This window comes from Tupaia chinensis, unplaced genomic scaffold, assembly GCF_000334495.1.
Source record: "Tupaia chinensis unplaced genomic scaffold, TupChi_1.0 Scaffold000182_1, whole genome shotgun sequence".
Taxonomy (NCBI): Eukaryota; Metazoa; Chordata; class Mammalia; order Scandentia; family Tupaiidae; genus Tupaia; species Tupaia belangeri.
The window spans coordinates 5,975,739-5,994,479 of NW_006159657.1; the positions used below are offsets into that span (position 1 = coordinate 5,975,739).

The 18,741-nt window shown below is 44.2% G+C and overlaps 1 protein-coding gene and 1 pseudogene across 1 annotated transcript in view; both read left to right on the top strand.

Moving 5' to 3' along the window:
- Positions 1-9,280, top strand: part of MPV17L (MPV17 mitochondrial inner membrane protein like) — a gene marked incomplete in the record, with an annotated part of 11,969 nt that extends 2,689 nt beyond the window's left edge. The window contains 3 exon segments of the mRNA XM_014587080.2: positions 5,166-5,236; positions 8,247-8,276; positions 8,352-9,280. Of these exon segments, the coding sequence (XP_014442566.1) occupies positions 5,166-5,236; positions 8,247-8,276; positions 8,352-8,531 (281 nt within the window).
- Positions 9,281-16,798: 7,518 nt separating this feature from the next.
- LOC106734687 (U1 small nuclear ribonucleoprotein C pseudogene) lies at positions 16,799-17,387 on the top strand (annotated as a pseudogene).
- Positions 17,388-18,741: the final 1,354 nt, after the last annotated feature.

Consider the following 18,741-nt stretch of genomic DNA (forward strand, 5'->3'; position numbering starts at 1 on the left):
GCTGTCTCCGCCTTCTACGTTGGTGAGCGGCCTGCGCCGGGGCGGTGCGGGAGCAATCCGGGGAGGGAAAGGGGCCTAGAGACCCAGGATTGGAGCACCGGAGGACTAGAGGCAGGGGTAGGGGGCAGTTCAAGGGGCTGGGGGCCTGGTCAGGAGCCAGGACTCCGGGCCGCAGTCCGGGTCTCTGGGCACCGGGGGGCCAAGGGCTGCAAACTGGGAAAGAAGCCCAGTAGAGACCCAGGATTGGAGCACCGGAGGACTAGAGGCAGGGGTAGGGGGCAGTTCTAGGAGCTGGGGGCCTGGTCAGGAGCCAGGACTCCGGGCCGCAGTCCGGGTCTCTGGGCACCGGGGGGCCAAGGGCTGCAAACTGGGAAAGAAGCCCAGAGTCCCTGGGACAACGGGCCGAGAGGGCTTTGGGGCGAGGGTGGCCTGGGACTGGGAACTGAGAATTCTGAGCGAGGAGGAACATGGAGGGGGACACTGGCTGGGGACCTTGGTTAAGGAATTAGAGGCCCGGAGGGTCGGGCATCCAGCGGGCTAAGGTCGGGGGTCGGGGCTGGGTCTCTGGAGTAGGTGTGGGCTGAGTCTGCCAGTTGGAATGTCTACGAGACCTCAGCCCAAGCCACAGCAGCTGCAATGCTTGGGATCCAGAAGAGGGTGGGGCCATCTTTCTCCTGGGAAAATTGGGGCCTGGGGCTCCGGACACACTAAGAAAATGGAGGTCCCAGCAGGTGGAACCTAAGCTTGACTCAGGTTCCTCGGAAAGTTCATGGCCACGGCCCTAGTCCATTGGTAACAAGACTTTTCCAAGGAAGTCCCGCAAGAGTGCAAGGCAGCCCGTACCTGGGAAAGTGAGCCCTGGGCTGGGGGACCCGACGTAGGGAACGTTCCCTCAACCGAAGCACCAAGACCAAGGACGACCAAGGACTAGGCTCTGTGGGCCATCTGGGCCATCGTGATAGCTAGGGGTGGGCAGTTCCCTCAGAAAGTGCCACCAGTCCTGGGCCTGACCTTTGGCAGGAACAGATGCCCTCCAGAGTGGAAGGGGAGGTCTCAGAATGGCTGTTGGTGACTTCTGAACCAAATCTTGAGGAGACCTACCCTGTCCCGTGGATATTATTTGGCGGGTAGAGGGGGCAGATTCAGTTCCTTTCCCCATAGACCAAACATGGAGGAACTGGCTGCCTGTTGCGGGTCAGGTAAGCACAGGATGGTGGGGAGACTAGGGAGCAGGCTGATGGGGTGTGTGTAGTTCCCGGGGCGTGGTTTCCACGCCAGGTTTGCAAAGCAGCTCCTCTGCCTTTACTACAGCGAGTCTATGCGACTTGCCTAAAGACTGCACAGTCCAGGTCCTCAGTCATGTTCCTCATCTACTTTTTTAAAAAATTATTTATTTGAGTCCATTTGTTGTTGTTATTTTTATTATTATTACTATTATTTAATTTGACCAGACAGAGACAGAGAGAGAAAGAAAGGGAAAGTGAGAAAGCAAGCTGCCAGGTCCGGGACTAGAACCGCAGTGGGTCATGTAGGAGTCTAGTACCTTTAACCACTATGCCACCTGCTGGTCCTGCTCATCTATTTTTTTAAATGATGGAGAGTGTGTGTACGTGAGAGAGAGAAAGAGAGAACCCACAACAGAATCTCATCATGCCACAAACCCCTCTCCCCAGCCCCCCAACTCCTCGGGACCTTGGGTACCTGTGCAAATGCTCACCATGGCTTTTCATTCATTTGCTTGTTTTTAGGTTTTTGCTATAGGGCACGTGCAATTGCCAGAGACAGAGAAGGCGAGAAATCACCCCCAGGGGACAGCCACGCTGCAGTCTCTCCTCCTCCAATCTCTTGAGAATTTAGGCACACACACACACACACACACACACACACTTGTCTAGTGTGATTTTCAAGCCGCCACATCCAGTTCTCAAACTGTGGTTGGCCATGTGGGAATTCAGTGCCATAACTACCACTCCACCTGCTGACTCTGCCCAGTGTTATAAGGCCGGTCCTGGGATCTGAACCCACTGGACCCATGTTCTAAATCTTGATGTTCTATGTTGACAGTGTGGTTGGTTTGTCTGAAACCAGAAAGCTGCGGGAGTCACAGGGCTTAGGGCAGACCTGTGGTTCTGCCTGAGGCCCCTGATTAGAGTCCTGCCCAGATTGCTGCCTGGTTTTGCTTTTCAGATTTCTGGTTCCATTTCTTCTCCTCATGTTACAGTGAAGGGGCGGGCCTGGTGTTGTTTACAGTACAGCCTGGAAATTGCATGAATCAGATGATTCTCTGCACTTGGTCCACCCAGCAGAGCTAGAGAACCAACAGGGGGACCAGCAGTTGACGTAATGGCTATGTTGCTGGACTCCCATGTGGTCAACCGCAGTTCGAGTCCTGGACCCAGTGGCTTAAACTCACGCTGGGCACGTGTGTGTGCGTGCCCAAGATCCTGAGAGGAGAATGGAGGAGAAGGGATTGCGGCATGGCCATCCCCCCTGAGGGGGTGATTTCTCACTTTCTTTCTGTCTCTCTGTCTCTCCTGTCTCTCTCTGTCTTTCTGGCAAGTGCACGGCATCCTATAGCAAAAACCTCTCAAAAAAAAAAAAAAAGAGAGAGAGAGAGAGAGAACCAACAGGTGAAGAGAGCTGGCTGGGAAGCTCACATCTGGCTGGACTGAGTCTGCTATCACATTCCCTAAGCTTTTTTCTTCCCTTGTAACTTTACCCACCTCAGCAAGTTCTTAGGAGGGTCGCATGAGGTGAGGCACAAAAAGCACATTAAGTCTACTAAGTGGAACACAGCGTAACCAGTGTTTTCCTGGGTGTTTTTCTGAGGCTTGTTTGAAGAATCCCTTGCAATGAACTAATTTTTTTTTGTTCCCCTCCTCTTCCTTATCATGGTTGGGGGGAGAACTTGTTTAAGGATTCTGATTTTTACACCCTTCCTAATACAGGAGTTTTATCCTTGCTCCCTGAATTTTTTTCCGGGGATGTTGAAGACCACATTTTTGAAGTAGAGCCAGACAGTGATGTGATGGTTACGGTGGTTGCATCCACTTGGCCAATTGTGTGGTTCAAGGCTGGGACCTGGCAGCGTGGGAAACCGCCAAGTATATGCACCTGTGTGCCCAAGATCCTGAGAGGAGAATGGAGGGGGAGGGAGTGCGGCGTGGACATCCCCGTCGAGGGATGCTGTCTCACTTTCTCTCTCTCTCTCTTTCTCTCTCTCTCTCTTTCTCTCTCTCTCTCTTCGGAGTGCATGTGCCCTCTAGCAAAAACTTTTTAAAAACGTTTCCAAGTATTTTTAGGAAGCTGAATTGAGATTCTGACTGCAATGATACTGATGAGAAATTGGTAATTGCCAGAATACCCAGTGTCTACCAGCCTTTTCTCTTCTTCTTCTTTTTTTTTTTTTGTTAAGAATTACTTTTTTATTATTTAATTTGCTATAGGGTGCATGTGCTCACCAGAGAGAGAGGCAGAAAGAAAGAGAGGGAAAACGAGAGATCATGCTGTTGTAGTCTACTCAGCAAGAAATAAGAGGACATCCAGACATAGTCAAATTTATTGGAGTTTATGAAGCTGGTGGCTTACGGGGTGGACTCATGTCTCTCAAAACCCCACAGCCCGGAGTGAAAGGAGAGGGGTGCTTAAGGCAAAGATCACAGTCAAGTCTGAGTTGACGTGTGATTACAATGGGAACTGAGGAGGGGCGAGGAGGAAAGGGAGTGGGGTTCTCATGTGGAAGCAGTGATTGAAGCTGAATCAAGCAGGTTAATTATTTCTTTAATTATTATTTATTTCATTTTATTTATTCATTCATTTAGTTTAATTTGACCACACACACACACACACACACACACACACACACACACAGAAGAGAGCGATAGGTCAATAATATAAATCCCGGGTCAAAAGTGGCTTGGTTCGGGACTTGAACCATGGTCGGCCATGTGGGAGTATCCAGCACCCTAACCACCACACCACCTGCTAGTCCCAGGTTCATTATTTCTAAGGGCACTCTCCAGACCTTTGTTTAATGGTCCCCATGGCTCTGGATGGGGATCTGGTGATTGGTTATTCCATTGCCAAGGATCAGCTAAGCAAAAGGGTTTCGGGCTAGTTAGCAAAGACAGTACGACTAGTAATCACTATTTACTCTGGGAAAAAGGGGGAAGCAAGTATAACATGAAGTTTAAAGATGGAGGTGCTTCTGCTTCAATGACTCCAGGTTTGGGACTCAAACCACAGTCAGCCATGTATGAGTCCCGTGCTTTAACCACCATGCCACCTGCTGGCCCCAGTGTTTTAAATTTATTTATTTATTTATTTTATTTATCCCATGAGAGAGAGAAAGGAAGAGAGAAACAGGCATTCCTAACAGGGTCATTATGCCACGATCCACCCAGTCCTCAGCCAGCCAGGATCGTGGTCCATCCGCACACACCCAGCCTGGGCAGGGAGACTCAGCCCTCAGGACGTGAACCTCCGACCTTCTCGTGTGGCTGCAGCATGATGGAGTATCGTGTTACTACTGTGCCACCATGACTGGTCATACTAATCTTTTTTTAAAATAAATTTAAAAAAAATTAAATTATAATTTAAAAACTTCAACATTTTACAAAAAGTTTAGAAGGTAGGGCCAGTCCTGTGGCTTGGTGTTTAGGGGAGCCAGCGCCCACGTGACCAGTGGCACAGTTTGAATCCTGGACCTGGCAGATTAAGGAACATGGAGGCATGCATGTATGTGCATGCCCCTAATCCCGACAGGATGGAAAATAGAGAGGGGACTCTGGCAAGACTACACCCTGTTGGGGGGTGCTTTTTCTCTTTCTGAGTCTCTGTTTCTCTCTGATGAGCATATGCGCCTTTTGGCAAATGAAATTTTAAGTTTGGAAGGTTGAGAAAAGCCCCCAGTAGTCCCACTGTTCTAATGCTATTATCCGTTCTTACAGTTTTGAAAAAAAAAATTCTGCCTTTTTATACCCTGCTCTTCTCACTTCATATTTATCATTTCTTTACAATTTTTATAGTTTTGGAGATGGTATTCTCTTTTCACTGTTGGGTTGGGTGATGGCAGTGGTTACTTTGCATATTGAGCATAAACTGTTATGGAGTACTCTTCCTATGGAAACTTCTAAAATTCTTTTGGTATGTGGTTTTATAAATAGGTATGAGCATTCTCCAGGGAAAGGATGACATATTTTTGGACCTGAAACAGAAATTCTGGAATACATATAAGGTAAGGCTTTGGAAAATATAATCAATATCTTTGTGTGTGTGTGTATGAGAGAGATATGTGTTTGCATAGACGTATGTTTGCATAGAGCATGTGTGCTCACCAAAGAGACAGAGGGAGAGAGAAAGAGGGAAAGTGAGAACACCCCCTGGGAGAGGGATGGGGAGATGGCCATGCTGCACTCCCTTCTCCTCCAGTCTCCTCTTGAGATTTTGGACACACATGCACACACCTGGCATATTTTTTAGGCTGTGGGGTCCAGGACTTGACCCATGCAGTTGGCCATGTACGATCCCGGTGCCCCAACCACTGGCTACCACCAGCTGGCCCCATCTCTTATACATATATACATTTTTTGGATTTTTGCCATAGGGTGTGTGCACTCGCCAGAGAGAAACAGAGAAAAGGAAAGCGAGGGATTACTACTAGATGATACTGTATCCTGGAAAGGAAAAAAATGGCCATAAGGAATAAAGCCATGTTTGGAAGGGTTTAGCCTTCTGATGATTCTTGCTAAGTATTAAATTCTTTAATTCTTTTTCTTTTTAAAAATTTCTCAAAAAAAAGGGAACCAGCAGTTAGTGTAATGGCTATGTCGCTGGACTCCCACGAAGTCAACCGCGGTTTGCATCCCGGACCTGGTGGCTTAAACCACACCAGGCGCGTGTGCATGCGTGCCCAAGATCCCGAGAGGAGAATGGAGGAGAAGGGATTGTGGCGTCACCATCCCCCCTGGGGGGTGATTTCTCGCTTTCTGTCTCTATGTCTCTGTCTGTCTGGCGAGCACACGCACCCTATAGCAAAAACCTCTCCAAAAAAAAAAAAATTTTCTCATAGGTTGTGTGCACTTCCTGGAGAGAGACAGACAAAGAGAGGGAAAGTGAGAAATCACCCACAAGGGGAATGGCCACACTGCAATACCTTCTCCTCTATTCTGCTCTCAGGATTTGAGGCATGCACGCGCATGTGTCCAGCGTGTATTTTTCAAGCCTGTGCATTTGGAACTCAAGCCATGCAATTGGTCATGTGGGATCAGTCACCTTAACCATCGTGACACTGGCTGGCTTGCTAATTGTTAAATTATTAAGTGAATATATACTATCAATATAAAATATGTGTAATATATATTATATATGTATACATGTATTATATAAATGTGTAGAAATCTGTATGTGTATAGGAGCTGACAGGTGGCGTGGTGGTTAAGGCAGCTGGACTTTCACATGGCTGACCATGGTTCATGTCCCAGACCTGGCAGCTTACTTTCTCACTTTCCCTCTCTGTCTCTCTGGTCAATTAAAAAAAAGTAGAATAAAAAACAATAACAATGAATAAAATTGAATAAGCTAATTAAAAAAAGAAATTTGCATGTGTATATAATACACTTAATATATTTTAGTAGTATATTTGTTTATTTTATGAGATGGAGGAAGACAAGCACCTTCAACAGTCTTGTATTGTGATGCCTCCAGCCTTCCTTCCAGCCAGCCAGAATCGTAGGCATGCACAGACACCCTATGTACAGGTGGGCCTGGGACCTGCCTCCAGTCTTCCATGTGGCTTCCAGCATCGCAGAGCACTGGGCTGTCACCGTACCTCCAGAGCTGGGCCTTGTACTCTTTCTGTGTTTGTGTGTGTGTATACACACACACACACACACACAAGTCCCAGACTTGAGAAACATGCTTAGTACACATGCATTCATGCTCAGAATCCTGAAAAGAGGGAGAAATGGAGGGAGAAGGGATTGCAGTGTGACCATTCCTCCAAAGAGTGCTTTCTCACCTTTCTGTCTTTCTCTGTCTCTTTCCGGGAAGTGCAGGTGCCTTTTGGAAAAACTGAAAAAAAAAAAAAAAAGGCTAAAATATTTTATAATATGAAAAAAAAGGTCAGTTAAGCCTATTCTATAGTATGACATAACTTGAATATATTATTAGCAAATCATTCCATAAAAATGGTTTGGTGTATTTGGTTTGGTATATTTTAACAATTCGTTGATGACCTCATGTTTATAAATATCCTCCTGCGTCATTTGCTTATGCTAACTGGGAAATTGTAATTTATATATATGTTTTTGGGGTCGATGGGTAGCATGTTAGTTAAGGTGCCGAACTCTCACGTGGCTACCCACAGTTTGAGTCCTGGACCTGGTGGCTTGCTTTCTCACTTTCTCTCTCTCTCTGGTGAGTGCACATGTCCTGTCGCAAACTTTAAAATAAATATATCAATGGGAACCAGCAGTTAGTGTAATGGCTATGTCGCTGGACTCCCACGTAGTCGACCATGGTTCGCATCCCGGACCCGGTGACTTAAAACTCACACCGGGCGCGTGTGCATGAGTGCCCAAGATCCTGAGAGGAGAATGGAGGAGGAGGAGAAGGGATTGCGGCGTGACCATCCCCCCAGGGGGTGATTTCTCGCTTTCTGTCTCTATGTCTCTCTCTGTCTGTCTGGCCAGTGCATGTACCCTGTAGCGAAAACCTCTCCAAAAAAAAAAAAAAATCACCCAATAGAATAGAATAAATATTTAAAAATAAATAAATATATGTTGTTATTTCTAAAGCAATTATCTTCCAGAATTGGTAGATTCTGGTAGACCTTTCATTTTGGACTTAGGGATATAACTATAAAAATGTTTTGTACTGGGTTAACAGGTGGCATGATGGTAAAGGGCGCTGGACTCCCACATGGCCAACTGTGGTTCGAGTCCCAGACCTGACAGCTTGTTTTCTCACTTTCCCTCTCTGTCCCTCTCTGGTCTGATTAAAATAAATAAATAAAGTTAAATAAAATATTTTTTAAAAATTGTTTTGTACCTACCAGATTTCTCTACAGCGCCCATCCCCCTGCACTCAAGAGGCCTTAAAAAGTCTTCATTTAATCGGCTTAGTCTAAAATATAATACCAATTGGGCAACGTATCCACCTAGTATTCCTTAATCTTTTATAGAATGAACTGCGCCATTGTTTGGCATGATTGAAAAGCATTCTAATCACGTTTTTCTTTATTCCAGAGTGGTCTGATGTACTGGCCTTTTGTCCAGGTGAGTTTCCAGCTCTTCAGAACGTTAATCATGGCATGGTTTCTACCGAGCCCTAACAAGCTCTCTGTTTTCCAGCTGACTAACTTCAGCCTTGTCCCCATTCACTGGAGAACGGCCTACACTGGACTCTGCGGTTTTCTCTGGGCCACCTTCCTTTGCTATTCACAACAGAGCGGAGACGGCACCTTGAAATCCGCTTTCACCTTCCTCCACAAAGAGGAGGCCAGCACAGCGGAAAGGCCCCTAGAGAAATGAGGAGTCTGGGGCTGTCGAAGTGACTCCTTTTTTTTCCCCTCTAAAATGCACTGGGAAGCCTGTGGATACGATACTCAACTTAGCAGTTATGGGTTTCATTTTGAAGAATTACTATTCCATAGGCCCACTTGTTCTTAAATTATTGATGATTGTTTTAAATGTTATTCAAAACTTTTTTTCCTATTCTAGTTTGGAAGGCTTATTTCTCTAATATTTTCACTTCTCTAATACTATGTTTAGTATCAGTAACAGTTGGAAAATGGCATTTTAGAATTATTAATATTTCTAGTCTATATTTTACTGTTAGTTGATTTCAGGAATCCAGTTTTGATTGTTTACATCTCTATCCTAATGTCTCAGGTTATCTCCTAAACTCTTCTGGGTCATATTACCTTTTATACCAAAAATAGTTCTTATAATAAATTTCTGCGTACATAGAATTCCATCAAGGAAAAGATCAAATAGCCAAATTTCCCCTCAAAATACTGCCAAATAATGCATTGTTATGCTGATATTAAAATTCTGTACATTCATTTTTATCATCAAAAAAAGGAATAGTGTATGATTAGCATATTCTGCATAGCGTATGTTTTATTGATGTCTCTCACTTTTATCATTTCTAAATTAAATACTCTTAAAAGTCTTTTAGTTTTGAACATGTTGTTGACTAAAGCACCCTATTTCCTGGATGTACAAAATAAACAAAATTGGATGATGGTTCTAAAACACGCTTTTTCTTCCTCTGGAAGGAAGATCTCTCCTCCATCGATACCAGAGAAAATAGTTATCCCAAATTTCACACCAATGTTACATGTTTAAAAATCAGCTTTAACATACATTGTAAAGTTTCAACAAGATAAATTTGATCCAGTCTTTCAGATTTACTCAGTTTGTCTGACCGCAGCAACAGCAGGTTTAAACACGATATGAAAATCTCAAGAATTTTTGGACATTTCGCCAAGAATAACTCCACAATTCTATTCCTTCCAGTGCCATATTTCACTGATTTCAAGATGTGAAGCCCTGAATTGTTCATCAGTTTGTCTTGGGAATTTGTATTTATGATTAATTTAAGAATGTATACTTAAAATTTCCAAGCACATATTTTATATCATTTGTAATACATTTATATAAATCATATGTATATCATTTTTAAGTGTACAATTTATCTGAATTGAATAGGTGTTAATATATTTTGCAGGGAGGACAAAAGTAAGTAAATTTATAGATGGCCTCATTTTTAAATACTTTGTTATTTTTCACTGTTTTAGAAGTAGATAATTCAGCAGAAAAGCTAAATCATTAGATGCAAGACAAATTTTGTCATCAAAAAGTGTCTCCAGGGTAATTATACTAAGTACTACCTGCCTGGATAATTATACAGAGTAGTACTTGGCAGAATTTTAGAGATGCTTGAACGTTATTTTTCTGGTAGAAGAAATGTTTGCATTTTGTATATATTAAAAGAAAAACACCTGGGAACCAGCTTTGGAAAAATGAACCTTTATAGTGTCAAAAAACTTATTATTCACAAATATTAGAATATGACATTTTCCCTCGATAGTGCATTGCTCTGTAGTATAGAGGGTATAAGTTCTGTACTACAGAGAGTGTGTTTCGGAAAATTTGCAAATAATACCTTTAGCTTTTAGGCAAGAAACATTTTGTGTTTTGATGCAAAAAGGGAAACTCATTCCAAATAATATTGTATATTGATATATCTGTTTTAAAGTGCTGCCATGGTGGGTCATCTCTGTGGCATGGTGGTTAAGGCAGCTGGATTACATATGGCGACTGCCTGGTTCAAGTCCTGGACCTGGTGGCTTGAGAAACATGCCTGGTGTGTATGTGCGTGTGCCCAGATTCTTGACAGGATGGAGAAATGGAGGAAAAGGGATCATGGCATGACCATCGCATAGGTGTGCTTTCTCACTTTCTCTGTCTTTCTCTGTCTCTCTCCAGTGAGTGCATGTGCCCTCTGGCAAATTAGAGAGAGAAAAAGAAAAAGAAGATATGTCAGTGCTAAAATAGAGGGAAATTTCTCTTGACCATTTCTTAACTTTGAATAATGTAGATACTTCTGTCTGGGTTACTTGTAATTACAGACCATGCTTATTTTGCAACTTCTATCTTTTGTATTTGTTTGAAAATTAATAAAAGTTATTCTTTCTGTATCATAGTTGGTTTGGTGACGGAGAATTAGACAATTTGAGAGTTTGCATGTGTTAACAATTTTCTTTCATTTTTTAGAGAGATTTTTGCTACAGGGTGCATGCACTCGCCAGGGAGACAGAGACAGAAAGCGAGAAATCTCCCCCCCACACACCCCAGAGGGAATGGCCAGACTGCAGTCCCTTCTCCATTCTCTTGGGATTTGGGGCATGCACACACACGTGCCCAGTGAGAGTTTTAAGCAGCCAGGTCTAGGACTTGAACCGCAGTTGACTCCTTGTAAGTCCAGTGATGTAACCATTGTGTCAACATGTGTTGGTCCCAACATGTGTTTAAAATTTTCTAATAACCAAGTTTGAGAGTGGCATGTGAAAGCCTTCTTGTAAGACTTCCATTTTTTTCATAGTCCATTCAGTAAAGTGATGCAGTGGACAAAGTAATTAATTAATTGCTCATTATGTAGGCAGAGAAATTTGGCAGTTAGGGAGTCATATAATTGAAGGATGCTCTGGAGCATTTCATTCTTATTTAATTTGTATTGATGCTGTTAGGGCCAGAATAAGAAGACTATCTAATGAAGAAAAGGACACTAAAGGGTTACAGTTCAAATGCAAACTATGTTCTAGTACTTCGTTAATAATCATAACTTTGGCTTTTAATGCTTTAAGGAAAATTTTGTGTCTTTTTTTTTTTTTTTTTTTTTTTTACATTAAAATCCATAGATGAAGAAAAGTAGACTGTCTCTGTGGCCTGGTGGTTAAGGCAGCCAGATCCCAAATGGCCAATCTCACTGGTTCAGTCTTGGACCCAGTGACTTGAGAAACACACCAGGCATGTGAGGACGCATGCCCACAATCCTGAAAGGAGGGAGGGGGTGCAGACGAAGGGACTGCAGTGTGACCATTCCCCATGGGGTGCTTTCTCCCTCTCTACTGCCCTGTTTCTGGTGAGCATGCGTGCCCTCTGGGGTCGGGGGGACAGGAAGAAAATTAACTTTAGTATTAAAGGTTATATCTAATTAGGGCCTTTATATCAGCTATGTTGATTACAGTTGGCCAAATGGAATGTAAATAGTCTCTGTAATAAAGATAGGTTACCCGGAACTACAATTTCTTACTCAAACATGCTTTGTTTATTGTTGTCTTCCACGGGCCATCATCTTTTAGGATTCATTTGAAGCTATCAAAAAATATTTTTTTACTACCTGGACAATTTCCTTTCAGTTCAGTGCAATTCTATGTGAATTTCCACAGAGCGTTTGCCAAAACAAATTATGCCTAGAACATGCTTAACAATATATTCTGGAAGCAGCTTTCATGTGAAATTAGGTTTGTCTTCTGAGAGTATTAAAAAGCTGAAGATTTTGACCTTGCATTGGCTATATTTCATCTAGTTTTACCCATAGGGTTTAGAGTATAAAGAAACAAAATCACTGAAAATGAAAACTATTAAGTGCTTTTTAATTTTTTAGTTTGTTTATTTATTTATTCTGGGAGAAAGAGAGGGAGAGACAGGCACCCCCGAGCTGGTCTTCATGCCACGATCCACCCCGAGCCTTAGCCAGCCCAGATCAGTGACAGGTGTCCACACATGCCCAGTGAGACAGGGAAACCTTGGTATGTGACCCCAGGACCGTCCCATGTGGGTCCAGGTGCATTACCATTCTGCTGCTATTTTGCCCTGGAAACATTTCTGTATTTTTTAATTTGTCAGAGAGCATGTGCATTCACCAGAGAGAGACAGAGACAGAGAGAGGGGCAGGGAGAAAGCACTCCCCCATAGGGAATGATCGCACTGCAACCCCTTCTCCATCTCTCCCTCCTTTCAGGATTTTGGCCTTGCTCACACATGTACACAGCATGTTTTTCAAGCCATCAGGTCTCGGACTTAAACCGTATGATTGGCCATGTGGGATCCAGCCCCCTTAACCACCAGGCCACAGGTTGGCCCTGAAGAATTTTCTTTTCATACAGTTAAGAGCAGATACATGAAAAGATAAATCCAGAATTTAAATATAAAGTATGGATTTCTCAGTTTCCCTGTCTCTGTGTCTCTGTCTCTGGCAAGTGCACACTCCCTCTAGCAAGAAGATTAAAAAAAAAAAAAAAGCTAAAGTATGTGCTTGGAGTTTAAAGATTAAAGAGCACACGAAGAGCTGTGAAGAGTGGCTAACCAAGGGAATAGACAGGAGTGGTTAACGACACAGAACGTTCTTGGTGTGTATCACACGAAAGCTTGCCCTTTTCTAGTTCTCTCCCCCTTTGTAAGTCTACCTTTCCTTCACTGAATCTTGAATCATCCATATCTTCCTTCCTCGTTCTCTTTCAGCCCTCAACCAAACTCCTCCCTCCCACCCTTGCTCCCCTGCCTGCACCTTGACCACCCAAATATTCTGAGAAGGCAGAGTATTTGTCCCAGGGCTAGGAACCGAACCTGTGAGTGACATGAGAGCCTTGTTGTAGAGAGCGGATGGTCCTCTCTGGTCTTCAGGGGAAGGAAAGGGGGAAAGGACCAGTCCTAGGGAGAAAGTTGAAGTGAGTAAACTTCAGGTGCCCCTTCCTTTTCGGAGACCCTCTCTCCTGCCTGTGCTCTTTCCTCCCATTCTCTCTGGCTCTGGTGCTGTCTTCCAAATTAGCTCTCATTTCTTTCCCTCACCTCTCAAAACTCTCATTTTCTTGATCTGGCTAATTCCAGCGAGGTGCTAGAAAGGTTGGCGTATTAAATAGCTAATTTACTGAGATGTGGAGGACAGTCTTTCTAGTTGAGTGTTTGCTTCTTTTAAATTGCTAATGCAAGTGTATCTCTGGATGGACTTTCAGAAACTTGCTGTGCGTGGAGACTTGGAGAGGGTGTCTTTTGGGGGAAGACTTCTGATCCACTTAGCCTTACGCCCTTCCCACTGGATTGAAGCCAGCCTGACAAAGCTCACTGCCATGCATGGTGAACCTTGCACCATGTGTGGTCGTGAGCTGCAGGCCTGTCTGTATTCCCTACGAGTCTTTGAGCTTCTCCAGGGAAAAACGTGTTTCATATTCACATTTTTACCTCAGGTGTCCAGCACAGTGTTCCGAGGTGGGGCCGAAGGAACCAAGAGACCAAAGAATGAAGTAGAAAAACTCATGATGCCTGTCGTTGGATTTATTCGGGGGATGCAGATACAGAAGCAGTGTCTTGGGTGACTGGGTCCACACGTATGTGGGACAGCGTTCTATATTTACAGGCAGGGGTCTGTGTGGTTTGCGCAGGTCACAGGGATGGCATATGCACGAGGGTGTGTGTGTCTCCTTGTTGTGATGAATGAGCATGAATGTGCTACTTCAAAGCTCAGATTAATGTTTATGTTAACTCGATGGGGGTCCAGAATGGGTTTGACTAGCACTGGAACGTGGCTCAGCCTGGTGGGTAATGCGTGGTCAGCGTGGTAGATTCAAGATGGAGTCGGTCCTCCTTTGGCACGCCAGCATGGGCGCCCAGCAGGAGCTCAGTGACATGGTTGAATCGGTTAATGTGGCTTGTCTGTTCCTTGTCTTTGTCACTTGTTGCCTCCTGACTGGTTCTGAGGAGTCTAGATTGAGCTCCCTCTCATTTTCATCTATATATGTAGTCAGATATCTTTTTTTTTTTTTTTTTGAGAGAGAGATTTTTGCTATAGGGTATATGCACTCACTGGAGAGACAGAGAGAGACAGAAATTGAGAAATTGTTGTAGTCTACTCAGCGAGAAATAAGAGGACATCCAGACATAGCCGAATTTATTGGAGTTTATGAAGCCGGCGATTATGGAGGGGACTCATGTCTCTCAAAATCCCACAGCCCCGAGTGAAAGGAGAGGGGTGCTTAAGGCAAAAGTCACGATCAATTCTGGGCTGATGTGTGATTACAGTGGGAACTGAGGAGGGGTGAGGAGGAAAGGGAGTGGGGTTCCCATGTGAAAGCAGTGACAGAAGCTGAATCGAGCAGGTTAATTATTTCTAAGGACACTCTCCAGACCTTTGTTTAATGGTCCCCATGGCTCTGGGTGGGGGTCTGGTGATTGGTGATTCCATTGCCAAGGAACAGTTAAACAAAAGGGTTTCGGGCTAGTTAGCAAAGACAGTACGACTATTAATCATTCTATTTACTCTGGGAAAAAGGGGGAAGCAAGTATAACATGAAGTTCAAAGATGGAGGTGCTTCTGCTTCAAAATCACCCCCCCCAAGGGGGGAAATAGCCACACAGCAATCCCTTCTCCAATCTCTCAGGATCTTGGGCACGTACGCACATGTGCCCAGTGTGAGTTTTAAGCCCCATCTGAGACTTGAACCATGGTCGACTATGTGGGAATCTAGTGACATAACCACTACACCATCTGCTGGTCTTGTCTTAAGCTCTGCACAACTCAAACTTTCACTGGCTCAAGGCTTCTGGGCCAGAACATTGTTTTCTTGAGCTTGGCAATAACTCATGGGCTTTGGTTTCTCTGGCCTGCTTGCTCGTGTCCCTCCAAACACTGTGTCTTCATGCCTCTTCCTAGCTCTACGAGACTGGAGTGCTGGTCTTTGAGAGTTGAGTGGAACCAGAGTAGTTGGGCCTTCTCCAACCAGTAACCCTTGTTTGTGTACGTTAGTGCGTCGTTTGTGGCTCCTGCTGTGTGGCTGTCTGTGGGTGATGACCCCCTGTTCATGCCTTATAGGATTGCAGTGAACTTTCCTTTCTGGGACCCCTGCAATCATCGTACTCCAGATCTACTCTGTAAGACAAGAAAATCTTTATGACCTGACATTGAAAATTTAGCCAAGTAGCCACGTAACTTCCAAATAACAGGAGGACTGACTGCATTTTCACTTTAGATTGCTACTGGCTGGAGCACGTGTACATGAATTTTGTGGATGTCAGGGCAGAGGACTGGTTCCAGTTCAGGGCAGAGGACTGGTTCCAGTTAGAAGGCAAGGCCTTTTGGAGCAGAGGTGATTTCAGTGCTTGCTGATGGTTCTTAGCAAAGGACTCCAATTTTCTCTATCTCTGTATGGAGGGCAAATAGTTGGTCAAATACCTGCCATCTCCAAATATTGCCAATTTTGTTAGCTCATTTTTTATTGCTTATGTTTGTGTCCTGTTCCTCTGAGCCATGGGGCCAGAATGCTCTTGTCCGACATTGGGTAGAATGTATTGGAAAAGCAACAATCGTTGCTTTATTTTAAAGTTTAAATGTCCAACGTATGTATATTAAAATTTTGATGCAATGTGATTTAGTATATATAAAAATAAATCTTAATTAAATAGCAAATGACTGGCTGTTTTGTGTTATTGATGATATATGATTATTCTGGGAAATATGTAAAGGTAATAAGATTTACATTCTGTTATGTATTTATTTTTTAAGAGGTTTTTGTCTTAGGGCATGTGTGCTTACTGGGCAAGGGTTGGGGAAGAGGGACAGAGACAGTGAGAGAGAAAGTGAGAAATCACCCTCGCCCCGGGGGGGTTGGCCATGCCGCAATCCATTCTCCTCCTGGGATCTTAGGCATGCACATACACGTGCCCAGTATGATTTTCAAGTTGCTGTGTCAGGGGCTTGAACCGTGGTCGACAATGTGGGAGTCCAGCAACATAACTGCTATGCCATCTGCTGGCCCTGGTTTTATTTGAATGCACCCCCCACAGGGCGTGGTAATGACATAATCCCTTTCCTTCTGTTTCTTTGTCCCAGCTGAACTCTGGGTCACGTGTGCACACCCACCCAGCATGTTTTTCGAGCTGCTAGGCTGGGATCTGAATGCAGTTGGCCACGTGGGATCTGGCTCTCCCTGCACAGGGCTCACCAGCTGTGCTATGGGCCCAGCTCCTGTAATCTTTCCTCATGATTATTGCAAGTATAAGATTTACTCCCTCCCTTTGGGTTGATACATTATACTAGTTGTCTGTATCTGCCTAGGATGTTCTTTATCACTTAGTGAATTCTTCCAGATGTTGGCTTGTGTTTCGTGTATGTGAGTACTGTCACACAGCTGAAATTTTAGAACTGAAATTGTTCCCAAGTGACTTCTCAAAAAACCATTCTTTCTGCAGCATAAATAGGAAAAAAAAATGTAATATTAAGATTCTTATTAGTGGAGCAACATGCCTAAGTTTTATTGTGACTACTGTGATCCATACCTCACCCACGATTCTCCCTCCATGAGGAAGACACATTGCAGTGGTAGGAAACACAAAGAGAATGCGAAAGACTAGTGTCAGAAATGGATGAAGAGCAGGCTCAGAGCCTGATTGACAAAACAACTGCTGCCTTTCAACGAGGGCAGAGACCTCCTACTTCATTCTCTGTACCTTCTGCAGGGGCGATGATCCCACCTCCCCCGAGTCTCCCAGGTCCTCCTCGCCCTGGCATGATGTCAGCACCCCATATGGGGGGCCCTCCCATGATGCCAGTGATGGGCCCTCCTCCTCCTGGGGTGATGCCAGTAGGACCTGCTCCTGGAATGAGGCCACCCTGGAAGGCCACATGCCTATGATGCCTGGGCCCCCAATGATGAGACCTCCTGCCCGGCCCATGATGGTGCCCACTGGGCCAGGGATGACTCCACCAGACAGATAAGGATGAAGGGAGGCTTCTTTATGTCCGTTTCATATGAACTTGTTCTACTTCACCAGGAGATCACGGTGCTGTGACTCTGGGTGTTTTCTAACAGCGTGTCAAGGAAGACTTTCTCCCCCTTCCTATTAAAAAATATAATAATAATAAGAGTAGTTTTGAAGGAGAGACGTGAGACCAAAAAGAGCAATTTTCATTTGTATTGTGAAATGTGAAAATAATAAAATTGTCAGCTGTTTTAGTTAAAAAAAAAGAAGATTCTTATTAGTACCAAGGAGGCAAACTGAAACCTCAACCTCAGGTTAGGGAAGTTGCATTTTCCACTGTCCAGTGCGCATGTGGTTCCGTTTACCCCGGGCACTACTCATTTCTTGTATGATTTGAATTCTTTCCTCCCACCTTGGCTGAAACAGATATCTCCAAACACATTCAATGGAGGAACAGAGAATATGTCTTTGAAAATATGCTGGCTTGTTCTGCAGCTGAGTTCAGCAAACACTTAGGCCTTTGTCCTGTTCATGAATGTGTTTGTTCCTGAAGGTCACATTAGATCTCGTGTGGCTTGGGAGTCTGAGCCAATGTGCTTCCCCCTCTGTGTGTGTGTGTGTGTGTGTGTGTGTGTGTGTGTGTGTATATATATATTTTTTTTTAAGTTTTGCCATAGGGCACATGTGCTCTCCTGAAAGAGACAGAGATTGTGAGAGGGGAAGTGAGAAATCACTTCAATGGCCATGCCACAATCCCTTCTCCTCCATTCTCTTCTCTGGATTTTGGGCATGCATGCGCGTGCCTGGTGTGATTTTCAAGCTGCCAGGTCTGAGAGTTGAACCACAGTCGATTACGTGGGAGTCCAGCACCTTAACTACTATGCCACTTGCTGGCCCCATCCTTTCTGTTTTTAATTGCATCTTTCTTTTTGGTCCCTTTCTGTCGTTTAGTTTGGTTGTTATAACAGTTCAATATTACAATTGAACTGTTACAGATACAATGGGAATAACAAGTAGCAGTGAGGAAACTGATTCACAGTGCAGGAGATGGGATTCCCTTTTTTGTACATGCTGCTTAGCTTTTAGTCCTGTAATTTAAACAGGGGCGGAACAAATAAAGTTGCAAGTAGAACTGAGGTTTCAGTTTGTTAACGTTATTCCATTGGAATGCCTTCTTTTCAAAGGTTGAAAATTAGAAAATTGAAACAAAACTGCTAAACCAAAGTGAGAATATTCCTTGTTCACTTGACTTTTTCAGTAGGAGGTCTCTAAATCGAATATTAGAATGCTCTTACGGAAAAAAAATATGTATCGGTAAAAAATTTTTGTAAATTTTGGTTCATTCATTTTTGTTTTTGCTACTAAAAAAAAGTGGGGGATGGGACCAGCAGTTAGCATAATGGCTATGTCGCTGAACTCCCACCGCGGTTGGAGTCCCGAACCTGGTGGCTTAAACTCACGCCAGGCACGTGTGTGTGTG